Source organism: Phoenix dactylifera, unplaced genomic scaffold, assembly GCF_009389715.1.
Source record: "Phoenix dactylifera cultivar Barhee BC4 unplaced genomic scaffold, palm_55x_up_171113_PBpolish2nd_filt_p 000182F, whole genome shotgun sequence".
NCBI lineage: Eukaryota > Viridiplantae > Streptophyta > Magnoliopsida > Arecales > Arecaceae > Phoenix > Phoenix dactylifera.
Genome location: NW_024067712.1, coordinates 287451 through 304964, shown reverse-complemented (window position 1 = coordinate 304964; position 17514 = coordinate 287451). Strand labels below are relative to the sequence as shown.

The 17514-nt window shown below is 41.9% G+C and overlaps 1 protein-coding gene across 1 annotated transcript; it reads right to left on the bottom strand.

The window, feature by feature from the left end:
* Nucleotides 1–4442: 4442 nt before the first annotated feature.
* Nucleotides 4443–9486, bottom strand: LOC103720982 (zinc finger BED domain-containing protein RICESLEEPER 2-like). Its single transcript, XM_039117085.1, has 4 exons — nucleotides 9307–9486; nucleotides 6408–8434; nucleotides 5080–6323; nucleotides 4443–4840 (listed from the first exon to the last, which is right to left on the bottom strand). The coding sequence occupies exon 2, from the start codon at nucleotides 8430–8432 to the stop codon at nucleotides 6732–6734; it is 1701 nt and encodes a 566-aa protein (XP_038973013.1). The 5' UTR covers nucleotides 8433–8434; nucleotides 9307–9486; the 3' UTR covers nucleotides 4443–4840; nucleotides 5080–6323; nucleotides 6408–6731.
* Nucleotides 9487–17514: the final 8028 nt, after the last annotated feature.

The window sequence follows — 17514 nt, the reverse complement described above, 5'->3', positions numbered from 1 at the left end:
TAAATTAGCTGACACTTGCAATACGAGTCAATCATATTTTTAGTAGTAATATGAAAAGCAAACCAAATCTTAGCGACCTCTTTATTATTTATTTATTTTTAATTAAAGGAGGACAAACCAGGTTCAGGCCGCTGCCGACGGTGGTCGTCGTGGCTGCCGGCTTTGGCGGCGTAATCACCGGCTCGGCCCCACGAGGACCTGCCCACTTTCGACGATCCACAAGCTGTAAGGGGCCGCCGCACTAATGCCATTTCCGTACATATTTTCGTCTCCTTTCCCTTTGTTAATTTGATTACTTTGTTGGTTTTGGGTACTTTGGTTGGTTATTGGTATTACTTTTGTCCTTGGATTTCTCTGGTGGTAAAGGGTCTACATCTGGTTTTGGGTCGTACTTTGTTGGTATACTTTTGACTGTCCCTATGTTAACCCACTATGGGTTACAGCTTTCAGTGTCACCAAACATTTTAGAGGACGATCATCTGATAGATACGTCGATGTCATAGTTTTGTTGAAAATACTGTACGATTACACCCTAGAATTTGGATGCCTTGTGATGGATTGCATTATGCATTGAGTTCTTGGTACCCAGTCCCTTTCTTTCTAATTGGTGCTATTTTGTTTTTTTATGGCCTATGCTATGATCTTTACTTTTAGTTTAGGTCACTAATTTACGATTAGTTGTGTTTTGTTTTTGGCTTCTCCTTCGCCTCTCACTACATGGCCTGTTGGACAAATTGCACAAAATGGAAACTAGTTTTAGGTATTTCTATGTTGTGCATAATCAGAGTTGACAGGCATATTGAGTAAATACAACTATAAAACATAACCTATAGCTTTGTTATTTCTATTATATGCTTATTAATATTTATTTTTTGTAAATTTATTTATCTAAGTTATCACCTAATGTGGCTTCGTCAATAATTACTAGCATAGTGGATTGACATTTTATCTTTAAAAGCTTGCATGTCCAAACTTTGAATTCCAAGTGTTAATTGCTCAAAGAGAATATTACCCACTATAGTTTTTGTTGCCGTTGAGAACTAGCCTATTCTAGGCACCATGATGAGAAGTGCCACGATGCTGGAGAGCTCGACTATCAGCCGCTCCAGTCTGGATCGGAGAGGACGAACGACACGTGGTCGCCATCGGAGTCTTTGTTGGGTGGCCGGACTCCGACCTGAAACAACACAAACGAAAAAGTCCTCTGATCAAAGTGTATCTGACGGGAGACCCCCATATGCCTATATCAGGATGGTGCTTAGAGAACAAAAGAAGATTCTCTCTCAATCTGTTAGGGTGTCTTATGTGCACTCACTTCTTGGATTTCCCTCTTTTATTGATTGAGTGGATAAAGGAGCTTACTTACCACTGAAGAATTAGGGCACGCGGGCTGACTAAAAATGACTAGTCTAGGTACAAATTGGACATTAGGTGTGAAAGTCTCGCACATGGATGACGTCTCACCTATCACATCAATAGACATTCGGTGATCACTAAGGCCCTCGGTTAAGATGCAGCCAATCGTGAGGAACTATGATATGCGAGATCGCTCGTGTGGTGCTGGTCCTACCAAGTGGCCGCTCTTGATCAACCACATGGTGGCATTGTAGAAAATTTTGATTGGTTGGTTCTTCTGGTGAGCTGTGGCCAATTTGGAGCCGCATCAGTTGCCTCCTACATTCGCAACCAAGCTAAGCTAGCCTGCTTGGGCTATGGACGTAGTCTTCTTAGAAGGGCCATTTCGATGGAGATTGCTGAGGAGGATATGTGGTGCCTTTTCATTAGAAAAACGACGATTTTCTAGATCTAGCATTTATTAGGGGCATAGATGTGTTATCCTTTTCGAAGAGCTGTAATCATGAGGAAAATGTCTGTGGATTAAATGGGCATCTTGGTCTTGGTAGCGATACGAATGGGTTGTCTTGGGACAAATGCCTAAGAACACATGTCCAAGGTTTGGCGAACCATCACCTCAGAAAGGATTGCTTAAATCCTTGATAAATAGGGAAGGCGGCAACCCTGGCCCATTCACTTCATTCTTTTATTCTCGAGAGCTTAGAGAGAGAAGAGATATGAAGGTGCAAGGCATGACTCGTGTGCTTCCGTTGCAAGGTTCTCCTTCTTTTGCCTCAACTAGAATCTTGTCTTTGTCTCCTGGTAGGTTTTTCTGCTTTCTCTTCCTTTTTTGTCTTCTTCTCATCTTCTTCTCTTTTCCTTGGGGACGATTCATGAATCCATCCTCTGGAGGTTGGTCTTCCGACGATGAGGTAGTGGGTTGGGGTTCTTCTGACCAGGTCTCTATGACCTTGGGGGGAGTTCTTCTCAAGGTGTCATCTAGTCCGAATACTGAGATAAGCTTCCTAAGGGAGTTCGACCTCGATCGGATTTGGATGGCATTTTTCATTTTCGAGGACTTTGCCCTTGAGCGCCTTGGTCCTTCGGATTGGGTTACTTCGCCCAGGGAGAATCGGATAGCATTGTATGAGGAGTCCCTGCAGGTAGGGCTAGGGCTCCCGATCCTGTCGGTTATCGCCGACCTACTGGGCCAGTACTAACTTGTCTCCACACAACTCGTCCCTAATGCTTGGAGGATGATTATAGATTTCTCTTGCTTTGTCCAGCTTTAAGGGATCACCCCTATGCCATCGATGTTCCAAGTTTTCTTTCACGTAAAGGCCCATCTTTGAAATAAGAGGTGGTGGTACCTTTCTTGTAGGAAGGATTATAATGTCCTTCCTCATGGTCCTTCGTTCATCCATGGGTGGAAAGGGTCAGTATTTCTTTGTGCCTTCATGTTGACCCTACAGAGTTGACTTTGATGATGCAAAATGATTGAGTAAAAAGATGACTAATCTATTACTTTGAGTTTAATTGATTAATTTCAAGAAAACTTTGATAACTCTCTAATGAAGATCATCTATCTAAAGCTCCATATCAAGAAGCATAACTCCAAAAAAGCCATGAGAACAATTTTTGGAAGCTCGCATGTAGATATAAAAAATTTCATCCGAAGCTATCTTAAGTGTCAACTCCAAGCTTGCAATGAGTCAACCCCGGAACATTATTACTGTCAGATACGTCTTCATGAGATGACTCCAACAGATTGCGAGTTAACTCTAGAATAGTCTCAGAAGAGAGATATAAAGCCGTGCAATTCACTATAGTGGCGAGTTGACTCATGAAGTGCATGAGCCGACTCCAATCTTACAAGAGTCGACCCTAGAGAAGAGACAGAGCTGGAAAATTCATCGCATTGGCGAGTTGACCCATGAAAACTACGAGCCGACTCTAGTCAAACAAGAGTCAACCCCAGAAAATAATGAGTCAACCCTTAAACAACCACAATGAAAAGATAGAGAGTAGTAAAACTTAATTTGTTGAAGAGTCGACCCCCGAAAATAATGAGTCGACTCCTGTCACCAGACAAGTTGACCCTTGAATTGAGAGAGCCGACTCCAAACTATACACAGGTGAAAGACAAAACGTAGCAAAAGCAAAAGCAAGCTTAAGTTGACATCGAAGATTATAAGGCAACTCTTGAAGATCACTAGTCAATCTTTGAAGATGTTGAGTCGACTTTTCTATACTTAACAACAGTAGCGGTTAATTTTTCTGAGTCAGAATGACTATTTTCATCTCATAATGGCTATATTACTTGTCTAAAAGCAAGGAGTATGTTCCAACCTAGCATTTGTCGACCTCGGGACTTGCAAGATCTCAAGCTCCTCGAAGGCTAAGGAGGCTTCTTTGACTTTCTGGAAGAACCTTGCCTTAATTGGGGACCTTGCTTCAAAATCTCCTTGAACTTGTGTAGATACCAATTGGGAATTGATGAAAACCTTCATGCGCTGGACTCAAAGTTCTCGGGCGAGCTTTAACCCGATCAAAAGAGCCTCGTACTCTGCCTCGTTGTTCGAAGCTTTGAACCCAAAATGTAGTACATATTTAGCTACAACCCCTTCTAGGCTGGTTAAGATCAACCCAATCCTACTTTTGTTGGCATTGGAGGTAGGCCTGTTAACGAGCCGAGCCGAGCCCGAGCTTGGGGAGGCTCGGGCTCGGCTCGTTTCACAGAACTCGGGCTCGGGCTCGGTACCGAGCTCTGTATTGGGCTCGAGCTCGAGCTCGCTTGGCAAAATAAAAGCTCGGGCTTGAGCTCGTAAAGCTCGTTTCAATTACAGCTCGGGCTCGGGCTCGATATGAGCTCGGGCTCAGGCTCGATACGAGCCCGTTGGTCTGTTTTTTGTTTCCTTGAAACAGCACAGAAATAATTTGAATGTATATAAAAGAAATCATAAAGTGGTAGAACAATAAACAAGTAAGAAATAGACAAGCAAGATTGGACTACAGAAGTTTCAGTTTAATTATGCCAGCATAAATTCTTTTTGGCTCTGCGCCTAGCAGTACCATAAGACCACAGATACAAGTGTCACAACAAATTAAGGGAAAGTATGAACACAAGTTGTTAAAAAGATGCATCATCTTGAACGAAGACATCTTAAATGGTATTCATCAGATTGGCTGCCAATAAAAAGGACAAGAAAATTTTGAATTAGACATTCATCACTGTCCTCTACTGTTTAATTTACAAAGAGAGCGCTGCATGAGCAAGCTATGGTGACCGCCAGGTGTTCTGGATGTTGTTTGAGCTGATAACCTCCATGGCTCTATTTCAGTAACATCCTATGGCCTGGAAGGAGAAAATTGACTATTTGACGCATCAGTTCAGCCTGTGATGCACGACAGCAACTATGGCGATGTTAACTATGGGTGTATCCTGGCTCTTTTCAAGGAACGAGCTTCACTTTTCCCTTGGGAGTATTCCTCACCCAACGGCCACCTTGGATGCAAGTCAAATTGTATCATGGCAAACAAGCAATTAGGTGCAGTGGCTACTAAACAAAACAAGATTATAAAAGCAAATGTAAGAAATAATTTGCAGGGTTTTTTTTCAAAAAAGAAAGGGAACTAATTTGTTTGACTATTTTCAAACAACTAAGAATTTGCTGAATTTGCTTGTGAAGAAAAAAGTATACAATGGCATGTTATAGGAACAAATACAATGGCATATTCACCAACCTGAATTGCCATGTTATAGGATCACAGCCATCAAACCAATGGCATATGCATAACAAAGCTGCACTGTTCATTTCATGGCACGAGAGTTAACAGGTCTGCCATTGAAATCAGCTCACGCTAAGCATCTCTAAACAGCCATTGATGTTAACAGGATTGGCTCTTGCCTATAAAAAAGGTATAATAAACTAAACAAAGATGAAGATAGATAGCTGACGAACACTGCTCGATGACCCAACTAATAGGTCTAGTTCCAAACAATGTTCCAGCTAATAGGCCTAGCTCCTGAAATTGAAAAAGATCTTTAAAATTTAAAACCCAATTCCAGCAATTACATGTGATTTTTTAAATTCATGATGTCTTTCCTTTGATCTTATAATTTTGGAAAATAATCACCTGATTATGCATCAAAACTAGGGAACAAATTCGGCTGTTCAGTTTCACATAAATTACAGCATCTATCCCTGCAGAAAAAGATAAGAATATTAAGAAATCAAAATATAGCCATATACATCATATGGAAGCTGAAAATCAACAAAAGATTAGTCTATATGACCAAAACAAATAATAGTTACTATAAAGCTTGTAACTAATGTCAACATCTTGAGTGCTCACTATTGAAGATTCAAGAGGTTCTGCATCCAATATTAGTACAATAAGAAGAACTACCTTGAGTAGATGAACTTGGACCAAAATATCTTTGCGAAGAAGTCATAAATAATGATCTGCTAGATGAAGCATTACCTTGAGTAGAAGAATAACAATAAGGTACCTCCTGCTCATAGGTGGATGAACTTGGACCAAAATTTCTTTGCGAAGAAGTCATATGATCTTTATCTGCACCACTAGCTCCATCTTCAGCATTGTAATATGGACGTCCATCTATACCATAAAATGACGACCCAGAACTAAAGGATGTAGAAACCATGAACATGACTAACTTGTTTCTGTTGATCCATCAAGTGGCTGGCAATTGTTGAAATGGTCACAGACAAAAAAAGGCAATGACAGCAAGCCCGGTCACAGACAAAAAAGAAAAGAATTAACCACATCCAAGCACAAAGGCAATGACAATCAAAGAGATATTAAATGGTCTAAGTGAAACCCCACCAAACTAAAAAACATCCAATACAAATCAAGTTCTACAAAAGAGTTGAAGAAGCATAATAAACATAATAAATCTCAAGTTCTCAAGTAGTCTAGTTTAGACCAGTCTCTGTATTCCATTGCATAAACTCTTCATCAACCTGTAAATTAAACAAGAAACCAGAAATTATAAATTGAAAAACTAACTACTAAAAGATATATTAAATACTATAAATGATACTTACATTTGATGACTGCTCCAATCCAAGCTCATGATGCAACCAATCTCTAGTACAAATCAAAGCTTCTACAGTCTCAGGCTTCAAAGAGCTACGATATTGATCAAGCACTCTACCTCCAGCACTAAAAGCAGCCTCTGAAGCAACAATAGTAATAGGAATGGATAATATGTCCCGAGCCATCTTTGATAGAGTGCGAAATTTTAGAGTGTTGGCTTTCCACCAATTCAAAGCATCAAACTTGTCATAGTCTTCTTCACCAGGCTTGCAAATATCTTCTTCTAGATATATGTCCAACTCAGTTTTATTTGAAGGAATAACATTCCTATATTATTCAGCCCACATATGAAAGGCATGATTAGCCCTTCTTTTTCTTTTCAGTTTGGAGGAGGTACTAGGGATATTGCTAGCATCAATATCTATTTGTTCATCTGAAGATACATATTTCTTGTAAAGCATATCTAAAGCTTCATGAACATCATCAATATGGCGTTGAAAAGCATCCTCACCATAAATTTTTGGAAAACAAAATATAATGAGCTGCATTTTATAGCGAGAATCCAAAACTGCTCCAATTGCCATTAGTAAGTTACAGTCTCCCCAATATTTCTCAAATTTTTCATTCATTCTTCGAGTCATGCGCATCACAAAATCTCTAGTATCGAAGGACATATCATTTAATTTCTCCTTCACTCTCCAAATTTCATTAAGGAACAAATTTGAAGTTGGATATTGACGTCCTGAGAATACTTCTATGACTTCATTAAAAACTTCCAAAAATTTTGAAACCTCTGTAGCTCGTATCCAGTCCTCCTCGGATGGTAACCATTTATAGTTGGAGTCTCTTTCCTTGTACATTGGAAACACCGGTTTGAACTCCAATGCTAACTCTAGCATTTCATATGTTGAGTTCCATCGAGTAGGCACATCAAGTTGAAGAATTTTAGAGGTTGACAACTTCAATTGTTTAACAATTTCAGTAAACTTATGAAGTCGTGAAGGAGACATCTTCAGATATTTCACACTTTCGTAGATATTCTCAATTACATCCCGTATTTCTGCTAAACCATCTTGTACCATTAGGTTCAAAACATGTGCACAACAGCGAATATGAAATATTTTTCCATTGAAGTAAAGCTTTCCTTTGATTGCAAAATTATCCCTTAAGACTTTGACTGCTGTGTCATTCGAAGATGCATTGTCTAACGTAATAGTAGAAACCTTATCTTCAATCCCCCATTCACTTAGACACCGAAGAATACAATCAGCAATAGCAATTCCCGTGTGGGGAGGTGCCAAGCTACAAAAGTTTAAAATTCTCTTTTGCAACTTCCATTCAGAATCTAAGAAATATCCAGTGAGGCAAATGTACCCTATTGTTTGATTTGAGGTCCATAGATCCGTCGTTAAGCTAATTTTATCAACATTTCTTAACATTGACCTCAACTTTTGCTTCTCAATTGCAAACATTTTCATGCAGTCACTCCTCAAAGTAACCCGCTTTATTAGCTCAAATTTTGGGTTAAGAGCTTTACATAATAAAACAAAGAACTGCTGTTCCACCATCCTAAAAGGATACTCATGCACTATAAACATCTTTGCAAGAATCTCTCTTATCTTGTTTTTATCATACTTGTAAGTTGCTAGCATTGCATGACCTTGAGTAACATCAAACGATAATAAGCTTTGTTTTAACTCTTTGTCTTCGCTAGACTTAGAAAGTTTTTGAGGCATGCAAGCATTTAAATGTCTTTTGAGATGAGTTGTGGCACCCCCCTTCTTCCATGCCAATTTAGCACTACAATAATTGCATTTTGCCTTTGTGTTACCATCTACTGTTACGATTTCAAATTCAGTCCACACCTCAGATCTCTTCCTCCTGTTTGGGTCATCCCAAGATTGTTCTGTACCCATTTCTTTCATTTCATCCATGGCATCATCTTTATCAATAATATTTTCCAATTCAACAAGTTCGTTTGCACTATAAGCTGTAGAGGCATGTTGATCGATTTCATGTTGCCCATTTGACATTTCTAGAAAAATATAAACAACCAGTCAAATTACATATTTAGTACATAAGCATGCCATACAAAGCCTATTTAAGGCCAAAACAAAACCAATCAAATTTAGATGCCAATTTATTTAAATACTTGAAAGCATAACATTCAGCTCTCCTCCCAAACACGTTTTCATAAAGAAATAATAATAACAATAATAACAGATAAACCAATCGAATCATGAGATTATAGTTAGACAACTCAAGAATGTAAGGAAATGAAAAGAATTCAGAATCATAATGCAACCTTAAGAAACCAATCGCAGACAAGGTTAGCAGAGATTCCTAAATCGTAACCCAGAAGAAAGAAACCAATCCCATAAAATAAAGGACTAAAATTTTGCCATGATTAATTCAAGGTAAGAGCTTTGGCATGTGGGAAAAAACAAAAAGGAAAGCAAGTGCAGTCCCACGATAGCAAGAGCTATCAATAGAATACACAATCCTAGCCCAACAGCACTGATCCTAACAAGAAATCGAGAAATAATTTTGATGATACCAGATCGAAGCATACGGGGGAATTAAAAAGGAAAGAAGAACAGAATATATTAATATCATGGGCAACATTGATCGCCAAAAAAAGAAGAGAGAAGGAGGAATAGAAACCCTTCTCGGTTCACCTTTTGGGAAACATTCTTCTTCTCCTGGCACTGATGCAGAATCACATTATGCTCATAAAAAAATCCCAATTAGCAAAAAAAACGAAGAGAACAGAGGAAAGCTCACTAGAAAAGTGATATGGAGAGGAGAGAGATGGGCGCAGTGAATGCCAAACAAAGGCGAAGAAGGTGGGTGACATCAGAATCCTTTGTATTCTAATCCACCGTGAGGAAAGAAGAGGGAACTCACCGTGACGCCGAGGAGGACGATGAGAAAGAAGAGAAGCACCGCGCCGGCCGTTGGGAGAAGGAATGGAGGAGGACGATGAGAAAGAAGAGAAGCACCGCGCCGGCCGCCGGGAGAAGGAATGGAGGAGGACGATGAGAAAGAAGAGAAGCACAGCGCCGGCCGCCGGGAGGAGGAATGGAGGTCCGCGCCGGCCGCCGGGAGGAGGAATGGAGGATGGTTGGAGACTTGGAGTCTGTCTTGGAGTTGGAGAGGAGCCGAGGAGGTGAGGAGGCTTAGCCGTTCGCCCGTTTAGAAAATTAGGAGACTAGGAGAGGGAGAGATGGGGAGAAGGGCTTTGGCCCGTTGGATGCAGGGTTTGGTTTCCAAATGATCTCGACCGTTGAATTTCAAACCTTAAGTCACGGGCTCGTTTAGGCTCGTGAGCTACTCGGGCTCGAGCTCGAATTTAAACGGGCCTCATTTTGAGCTCGGGCTCGGCTCGGCCCGTTAACAGGCCTAATTGGAGGATCCATCCACATGAAGTGTCCATAAATAATCCAACTCATGGGGTGTCGTGCAAGCTAGGCTCTTCAAATACTTGAGGACTGAGCACTCCACAATGAAATCCGCCAGCGCCCGCACTTTAATAATAGGTCGAGGTTGATAGCGTGGGTCAAATTCACCGATTTCCACCATCCATTTAGCCAACCTCCCTGATGAATCCTGCTGCTGTAAGATTTTCCTCAGCAGTTGGTCGGTCAGGATGGCGATGGAATGGGCTTGAAAATATGGGCAGAGCTTTCTTGTCAAGATGATGAGTACATATGCCACTTTTTCTAATCTAGAATATCAAGTTTCCGCATCTCAGAGGACCCGACTCACATAGTATATAGGCTTCTAGACTCCAAACTCCTCGAGGATGAGAACCGAGCTTACAGCCGTTGAGGAAACAACCAGGTAAAGGTAGAGCACCTCATCAAGAATTGATTTAGAGAGGAGCAATGGGGTGCTGAGATAACCTCGTCGCTCTTCGAATGGGGCTCGACATTCGCTCGTCCAATAGAACCCCTATAGTTGCCTCAAAATTTTGAAAAAAGATAGACTCATTTCAGCTGACCTTGCAACGATATGCTCAATGCCACCATTCGTCCAGCAAGGTGGTGTAACTCCTTTTTATTCTTTAGGGGCATCATCTCTAGTATGGCATGGATCTTCTCAGGATTCGCTTCTATTTCTCGTTGAGTGACCATGAACCCAAGAAATTTTTCAGAGGAGACCCTAAATGCGCACTTGGTTTGGTTGAGCTTCATGCGGTATCTTTTTCAGGTCTAAAAGGTCTCGTCCAGATTAGCAACATGATGCTCGGCCCGTCTACTTTTCACTAGCATGTCATCGATGTAGACCTCCATATTCCGACCCATATGGTTCCTGAATATATTATTGACTGGGCGTTGGTAGGTGGCTCCAGCATTCTTCAATACAAAGGGCATGACCCTATATCAGTAGAGCCCCTTGTCCGTAATGAATGAGGTTCCCTCATCTTCGGGCGCCATCCAGATCTGGTTGTAACCCGAGAAAGCATCTATAAAGTTGAGGAGTTGATGGCCTGAGGTGGCGTCGACCAACTGATCGATTCTTGGTAAAGAGAAGCTATCGTTCAAGTGGGCTTTGTTGAGATTAGTGAGATCAACGCACATTCGTCATGCCTCATTCGGCTTCTTGACTAGCATGACATTGGCCAACCAATCGGGATAGTTTACTTCTTGAATAAAATCAGGATGGAGAAGCTTCTCCACCTCTTCCCCAGTTGCTTTCTGCCTTTCTAGGGCAAAGCTCCTCTTCTTCTGCTGGACTGGCCGTTGAGTAGGGTCTCCACTTAATTTGTGGGTGATGACCTCCAGATCCATGCTTGGCATATCAAAAGCTGACCAGGCAAAGACGTCAGCATTAGCTTGGAGGAACTCTAGAAGCTAGGTTCTGATGACATCATCAAGACGGGCTTTAATTTGCATGGTTTGTCAGGCACCATCACATCAAGAGGTGCAAAACAAAGTTCCTCGGTTGGCTTCCTACGTTGTTGCTTCTAGCTATTTCGGGTATTGAAGTTTTCGACGGAAAATATCTCCCTCGGCTTCTTTTCCTTGAGCGTAGCCACGTAGCATCGTCGGGTGAGCGCTTGGTCACCTCGGGCCCCTCCTACACAAAATGGTATTATGGGCAGATAGAACTTTGACAACCAGAAAATCCATCATGATGATGGTTTTTTGTGGGGCCCACCCTGTTGTGGCAGGGAGAGTGATGGTTCCTTCCATGGGAACCGGATCTCTAGAGAAGCTGACCAGGGGAGAGGTGATCCCCTAAAGCTTGTCAACTGGCAAGTTCATTCTAGAAAAGGCCTTGTAAAACAAGATTATCCACCGAGCTTCCATTATCTACTAGAATTTCTTTTACATCATAGTTTGTAATAGTAAGAAAAACTACAATGGCATCATCGTGGGGGGTTTGTACCCATTCTCCATCAGCATCCAAGAAGGAAATGACTATCCTCAGTCTCTTCATCGATGAGCTCCTGCATACAAGCTAGTTCTCTTCCAGCATTTGTTCCCCTAGCTATGGTGCTGATGATTCCGGCCATAGGTTAATTAGCGACCCTTACGTTAGGAGAGGGCAACTTTCGACGAGGGTCGGCTTGGTCCCAAGAGTTTCGGACGTAGGAACTAAGGTAGCCCCGTTGAATTAAAGCCTCAATGTCATTTTTCAATTAGAAGCACTTTTGGTATCATGCCCATGGTTATGGTGGAACGGGTAATATCGCATCATGTCCTTAGGAGCCATCGACTTCATCTTTCACGACCATTTCACATAGCTGTAGTTGCGGATCTCCATAAGAATCTACCGATATAGAGCATTCAGGGGTGTGTACCTCTCGAACTTCCGAGTAGGGCTTTCTAATCGGCAGGGGGCTTCTTCATCCCCTCTGGATTTCTTGATGGGGGGCGCTAAGTATCATGGGCCCATTTATTGTTCTGCCCCCATCTACCTCTCGCTGTGCTGTCATGGCCTTCTCAGCATTGATATACTTGTCTGCCCAGGCTAGCAACTCAGCGTAGTCTCTCGAAAACTTTTTTTTTAGGAAGAAAAGGAACCTCCTCATGGTGGACATCACGACCTAATGATTCAGGTCGCGTACCTCTAGCATGGTCGCATTAAAGTGTCTAACATAGTCTCGTAAGGACTTGTCCTCCCATTGTTTGATGGTGAAGAGGGTGTCTGAACTTTTTCTTGGCCTTTTGTTGCTTATGAAATGGGCAGCGAACATCCGGTTAAGCTGCTCGAATGAGGGGATCGAGCCCGACAGTAATCAATGCACCATAACTAAGCTATCTTCCAAAGTGTAGATGGGAAAGCTCTACACAGTACCACATCAGTGACACCTTGGATCATCATGAGAGCTTTGAAACTCTCTAAGTGGTCCAAAGGGTTTGAGGTGCTATCATATGCCTCCAGCTGTGGTATCTAGAAATTGGGAGAAACAGGTTCTCCCATTATCTTTGTCGAAAATGGGGGTACAGTGGTGAACTCCACATCTTGGCTTTGACTAGCTTGATGCTGCCTCAAGTCTTTAAGGCACTAACACATCTCCTTGAGCTTGTGGTCGTGGTTGGTTTTCCTTTTGGAAGCCCTATTAAGGCGGTGAGAGAAAGAATGGCTGGACGCCAACTTCTCTCAAGAGGAAGATTGGCCCTCCTCCATCTGACTCCATGACTTGATGTTGTGGTTGCGTGGAGCCTTGTCGGAGCTATAACAGTGGAAAGGCTGGTTGGGAGGTGCCTGCCCCCCACTCTGAGGTGGGGAGTGATGACTTGAGCGCTTCGGGTTCTCATGATAACCCTATTCATAGGCTTCTCATTGTTGCAGCTGTTAGGGGGCAACTGGTTTTATTGCATGTGTTGGATTGCAATAGTCAGTGCCTGGATTTGTTGAAGAAGTATTTGAAATTGTTTAAAGGTCACCACCGAGACCATCTATGGCTCTAGTGATGGTGGAGCCCACCACAGGCTCTGTAAAGAGCCGTCAGACTCCTTTAGTGTGTTTGGCTGGAAATTGAAAGGTGTTGGCTACGCCTTTCAAGACTTCATAATGGTATAAAGACGAAACCTCCTATGATGGGCTTGTGACTCCTTCCTCTAGTGCCAATATATTGCCACTGAGAATTGACTTGACCTCTCCGACCTCTTTCTCTAGCGCCAATGTGTTGTCGCTGAAAATCTTGACTGTCGACTGCTCCACTCGGGATCGGATCTTGATCAACCATTTGTTGGCGTTGTAGCTGTTGTAATCTGTTACGGGGACGGACGCTTTGGCCGGAGCCTCACGCAACAGTTAGCCCACATTAAGCTAGCAGAGAAAGAGGACTGCGTTCCTCCCGAGGTATTGTCCGCTTTGGGCGCTCCGGCCCGCGCGTCCAGCGCAGACGGGGGGAGACTGGTGCCCTCACGGTTTTGTCCCACAAAAGGGCCCTCAAGAGGAAAGGATTTCCACCCCCCATTTAAGGCACAGAACCTTTCCGCTACTAGCCGATGTGGGACTAAATTCGGGTGCACCCCCCCCACAACATAGCCCCCCTAGCGGGAAGGTTCCTGTGGCGCCTCCCAGTCCTAGGGGGTAGTCTGCGGCAAGGGGCGCGGCCCTTCCTCTAGCACCAATCTGTTGCGGGGACGGACGCTTTGGCCGGAGCCTCACGCAACAGTTAGCCCACATTAAGCTAGCAGAGAAAGAGGACTGCGTTCCTCCCGAGGTATTGTCCGCTTTGGGCACTCCAGCCCGCGCGTCCAGCGCAGACGGGGGGAGACTGGTGCCCTCACGGTTTTGTCCCACAAAAGGGCCCTCAAGAGGAAAGGATTTCCACCCCCAATTAAGGCACAGAACCTTTCCGCTACTAGCCGATGTGGGACTAAATTCGGGTGCACCCCCCCCCCCCCAGCCGATGTGGGACTAAATGCGGGTGCCCCCCCCCCCCAAACAGTAGCGAATTCTGATTGGCTAGTTTTTTTTGGTGAGCTATGGCTGAATTGGAGGCGGATCAATTTTGTAGTCTGATACTTTGATTTGCAAAAGTTAATAAAAACTCCAGCTTAGCACGATGAAAAGCTTGTTTACTTAATTTCAATTCAATAAGCAAAACAGATAGAATCTAAATTTTTTTTATCAGCTTGGTTTAAGCCTAAATATATATTTTTTAGTTATAACAAACTAAATTTGATGGTGCCTGGCTTGTCAACTCGAGTCGGCTGATTCGTACTTTTTTCTTTTTTTTTGATAATAGGATTTGTAACCTTTCCCACTGGGCATTAGGTTGTTGTTTCCCTTATCCTTCACTTTTCTTTTGTAAATATTATGCTGTCTCCTTTTCCTTGTTAATGCTCTCAGTTCATCTTAGTCAGGTGGGACCCATTGTAGGGATGGTACCGGAGCACACGAAGCGGGCCCATTAATCCGTTGTAGTTATCAGTGTCGGAGTTATTAATGAAAAAAACAAAAAAAATAATGCATTAATAGCCATGGAAAAAAACTTTTTTTTTTGGTGAATATAGAAAAAAACTTTCAAGATTACCGACATGTTGGTAGAGAGAACGAATAAAGAAACAAGTGTACATCATTCAGGGCCCTCCGCCGTCCCATCCTCACTTCCGTGATTTTTTTTTATTTTCTTTTTTTATTTAGTTGGGGAAGAATCGGCCAATCCTTCCAAGGGTTCAAAGTTGCTGTCACATCTCATTTCTGTTAACGAAGAAGACAGGTTAACCGAAAGGGCCAAGGTTGCCAAATTTTGATCTCTTGATCAAACTTACGATTGGATTTTTGATACAGCAATCATTTCATATGGTAGTAATGCTTCGCAATCTCATTTCTCATTAGATTGAGCAGATGGTAGAGGTAAGGCCCAAAATAGTTGCATTTTATAGCCCAACACGGGCTACTATTGTGAAGACTCATGCAGCATGTATTTAGTCCCAATTTAGTTATTCGTCGAGGAGATCTTGAGTACTTATACAGGACTAAAAAATCTAAAAAAAAACTTTCTGACCAGAGTTGATCATAGAGATGGGCATTGGGCCGGGCCGGCCGGCCCGGCACGAAGCGGGCCGTGCCAGGCACGGCCCGCTTGCTACAGTAACGGGCCGTGCTGGCCGGCCCGGCACGAAGTGGGCCGTGGTCGTGCCTAGCACGGCCCATAAAAGGGGGCCGGGCTGGGTTACGAATTCCTGGCCCGCGGGCCGAGCCCGGCCCGGCCCATAAGGGCCTGGGCTGGCACGATTCGTGGGCCAAGCACAGCACGGCCCGCGAGCCAGCCCGGCACGGCCCATAAGGGCCTGGGCTGGCACGATTCGTGGGCCAAGCACGGCACGTCCCGCGAACCAGCCCGGAACGGCCCATAAGGGTCTGAACCGGGCCTGGGCCGGGCCAGGCACGGCTCGTCCCCTTAAAATAAATGGGAATAAAATTTTTTTAATAAATTAATAAATATTGGGAACTAAGGATTTATTAATATAAAGCCACCTTAATGGTGGGGGGTTTGGCATAGACCCCTACCAGTTTATTAATTTAAATCAAAATGGTACATGAAGGGAGGTTTGGACCTTGGTCTGACCTCCAGAATACAATAAGAAAGGAAAAAAAAACAGAGATGACTCACTTTAACAATTAAAAAAATAAAAATGTACAATTATAAAAAATTAAGAAATAAAAATAAATGATCAAAATCTTACTAATCATCAGTATTCACTATTCAGTAGTGTTTGTATCATCATCATCAGAGGATGTTGTATCATGTCCACCTTTATCTTGAAGTCTCGCCTCAGCATCCAACCAATCTTTGAAGCAGAGAAGCATCTCAACCGTTTCGCCAATCATCCTACTTCTCTTTTCGTCAAGAACACGCCGACCTGCACTAAAAGCGGATTTCGATGCTACTGTGGACTCGGCACAGCTAAAATATCGCGTGCAATTGCAGACATAACAGGATACTAATTTTTAACACTCTTCCACCAAGATAATACATCTAGACTCTCTATTTGATTTTCATCATATGCAGACTGAATATCATTTCGTAAATAAAATTCGAGTTCACTACTTAAAGATGAAGAAGATGAAGATGAACTTGAAGCATGTGTGTGTTTTCTTTGTGCAATGAATGAAAAAATAGATGACGAACGAGAACTACTAGAAGAAGAAATAGAGCTTTGTACGAAAAATCTAGATCCACGAATTTTTTCATCATATATAGCATAAATATCATAAAGAAGTTGTTTTACCTCAATTTTAGCAGGTTCAGGATCTTGAATCATATTTTCACAATATGCATCAAGTAAAATTAGTACGCCATTCAATTTAACTTTTGGATCAAATACAGCAGCTAAGTTATGCATAGGACATATCTTGTCCCAATACTCATTCCATTTAGATTCCATTTGTTCAATAATAGGCATTAAAACATCATCATATCTATGTTCTGCAAATTTTTGACTAATCATATATGCTTGTTGTAAAAATGAACATGAAGTTGGATAATAAATACCAGAAAGAACATTAGTAGCATTATAAAAACTAAGCAAAAAATCTTCCAAAATTTTTCCTTTATTCCAATCAATTTCAGTCAATGTAAAGCCTAATCCACGATCATTAATATATGCACTTAATAAGTTTTTATATGGGTATGCATCATGTATCATGCTATATGTTGAGTTCCAACGAGTAATTACATCAAGTTTAAATTTTTTAAAATGTTTACCATGATTTATACATAGTTCCTTAAATTCTTGAAGTCTTGATCTTGAAGCATGAATAAAAAAAACTGCATTTCTAATTTTTGAATTGACATCTTGAATCATGCCCATGCCAGCTTGAACAGAAAGATTTAAGATATGACATGCACATCTAATATGCAATAAATTTCCATTTAATATGGGATGCAATGAGTCCTTTAATAATGTAACAGCAGAATTATTATTAGATGCATTATCAAAAGTAATAGACATAATTTTATCATTAATATTATATGAACATGCAGCTTGATAAATGGCATTTGAAATTTGTTGCCCAGAACGTGGAAAATCAAAAGCACGAAAAGCAAGAATACGTTTATTTAATTGCCAATCATTATCAATATAATGAGCAGTAATAGCAATAAAACAATTACTACCTACATATGCTGACCAAATATCAGAA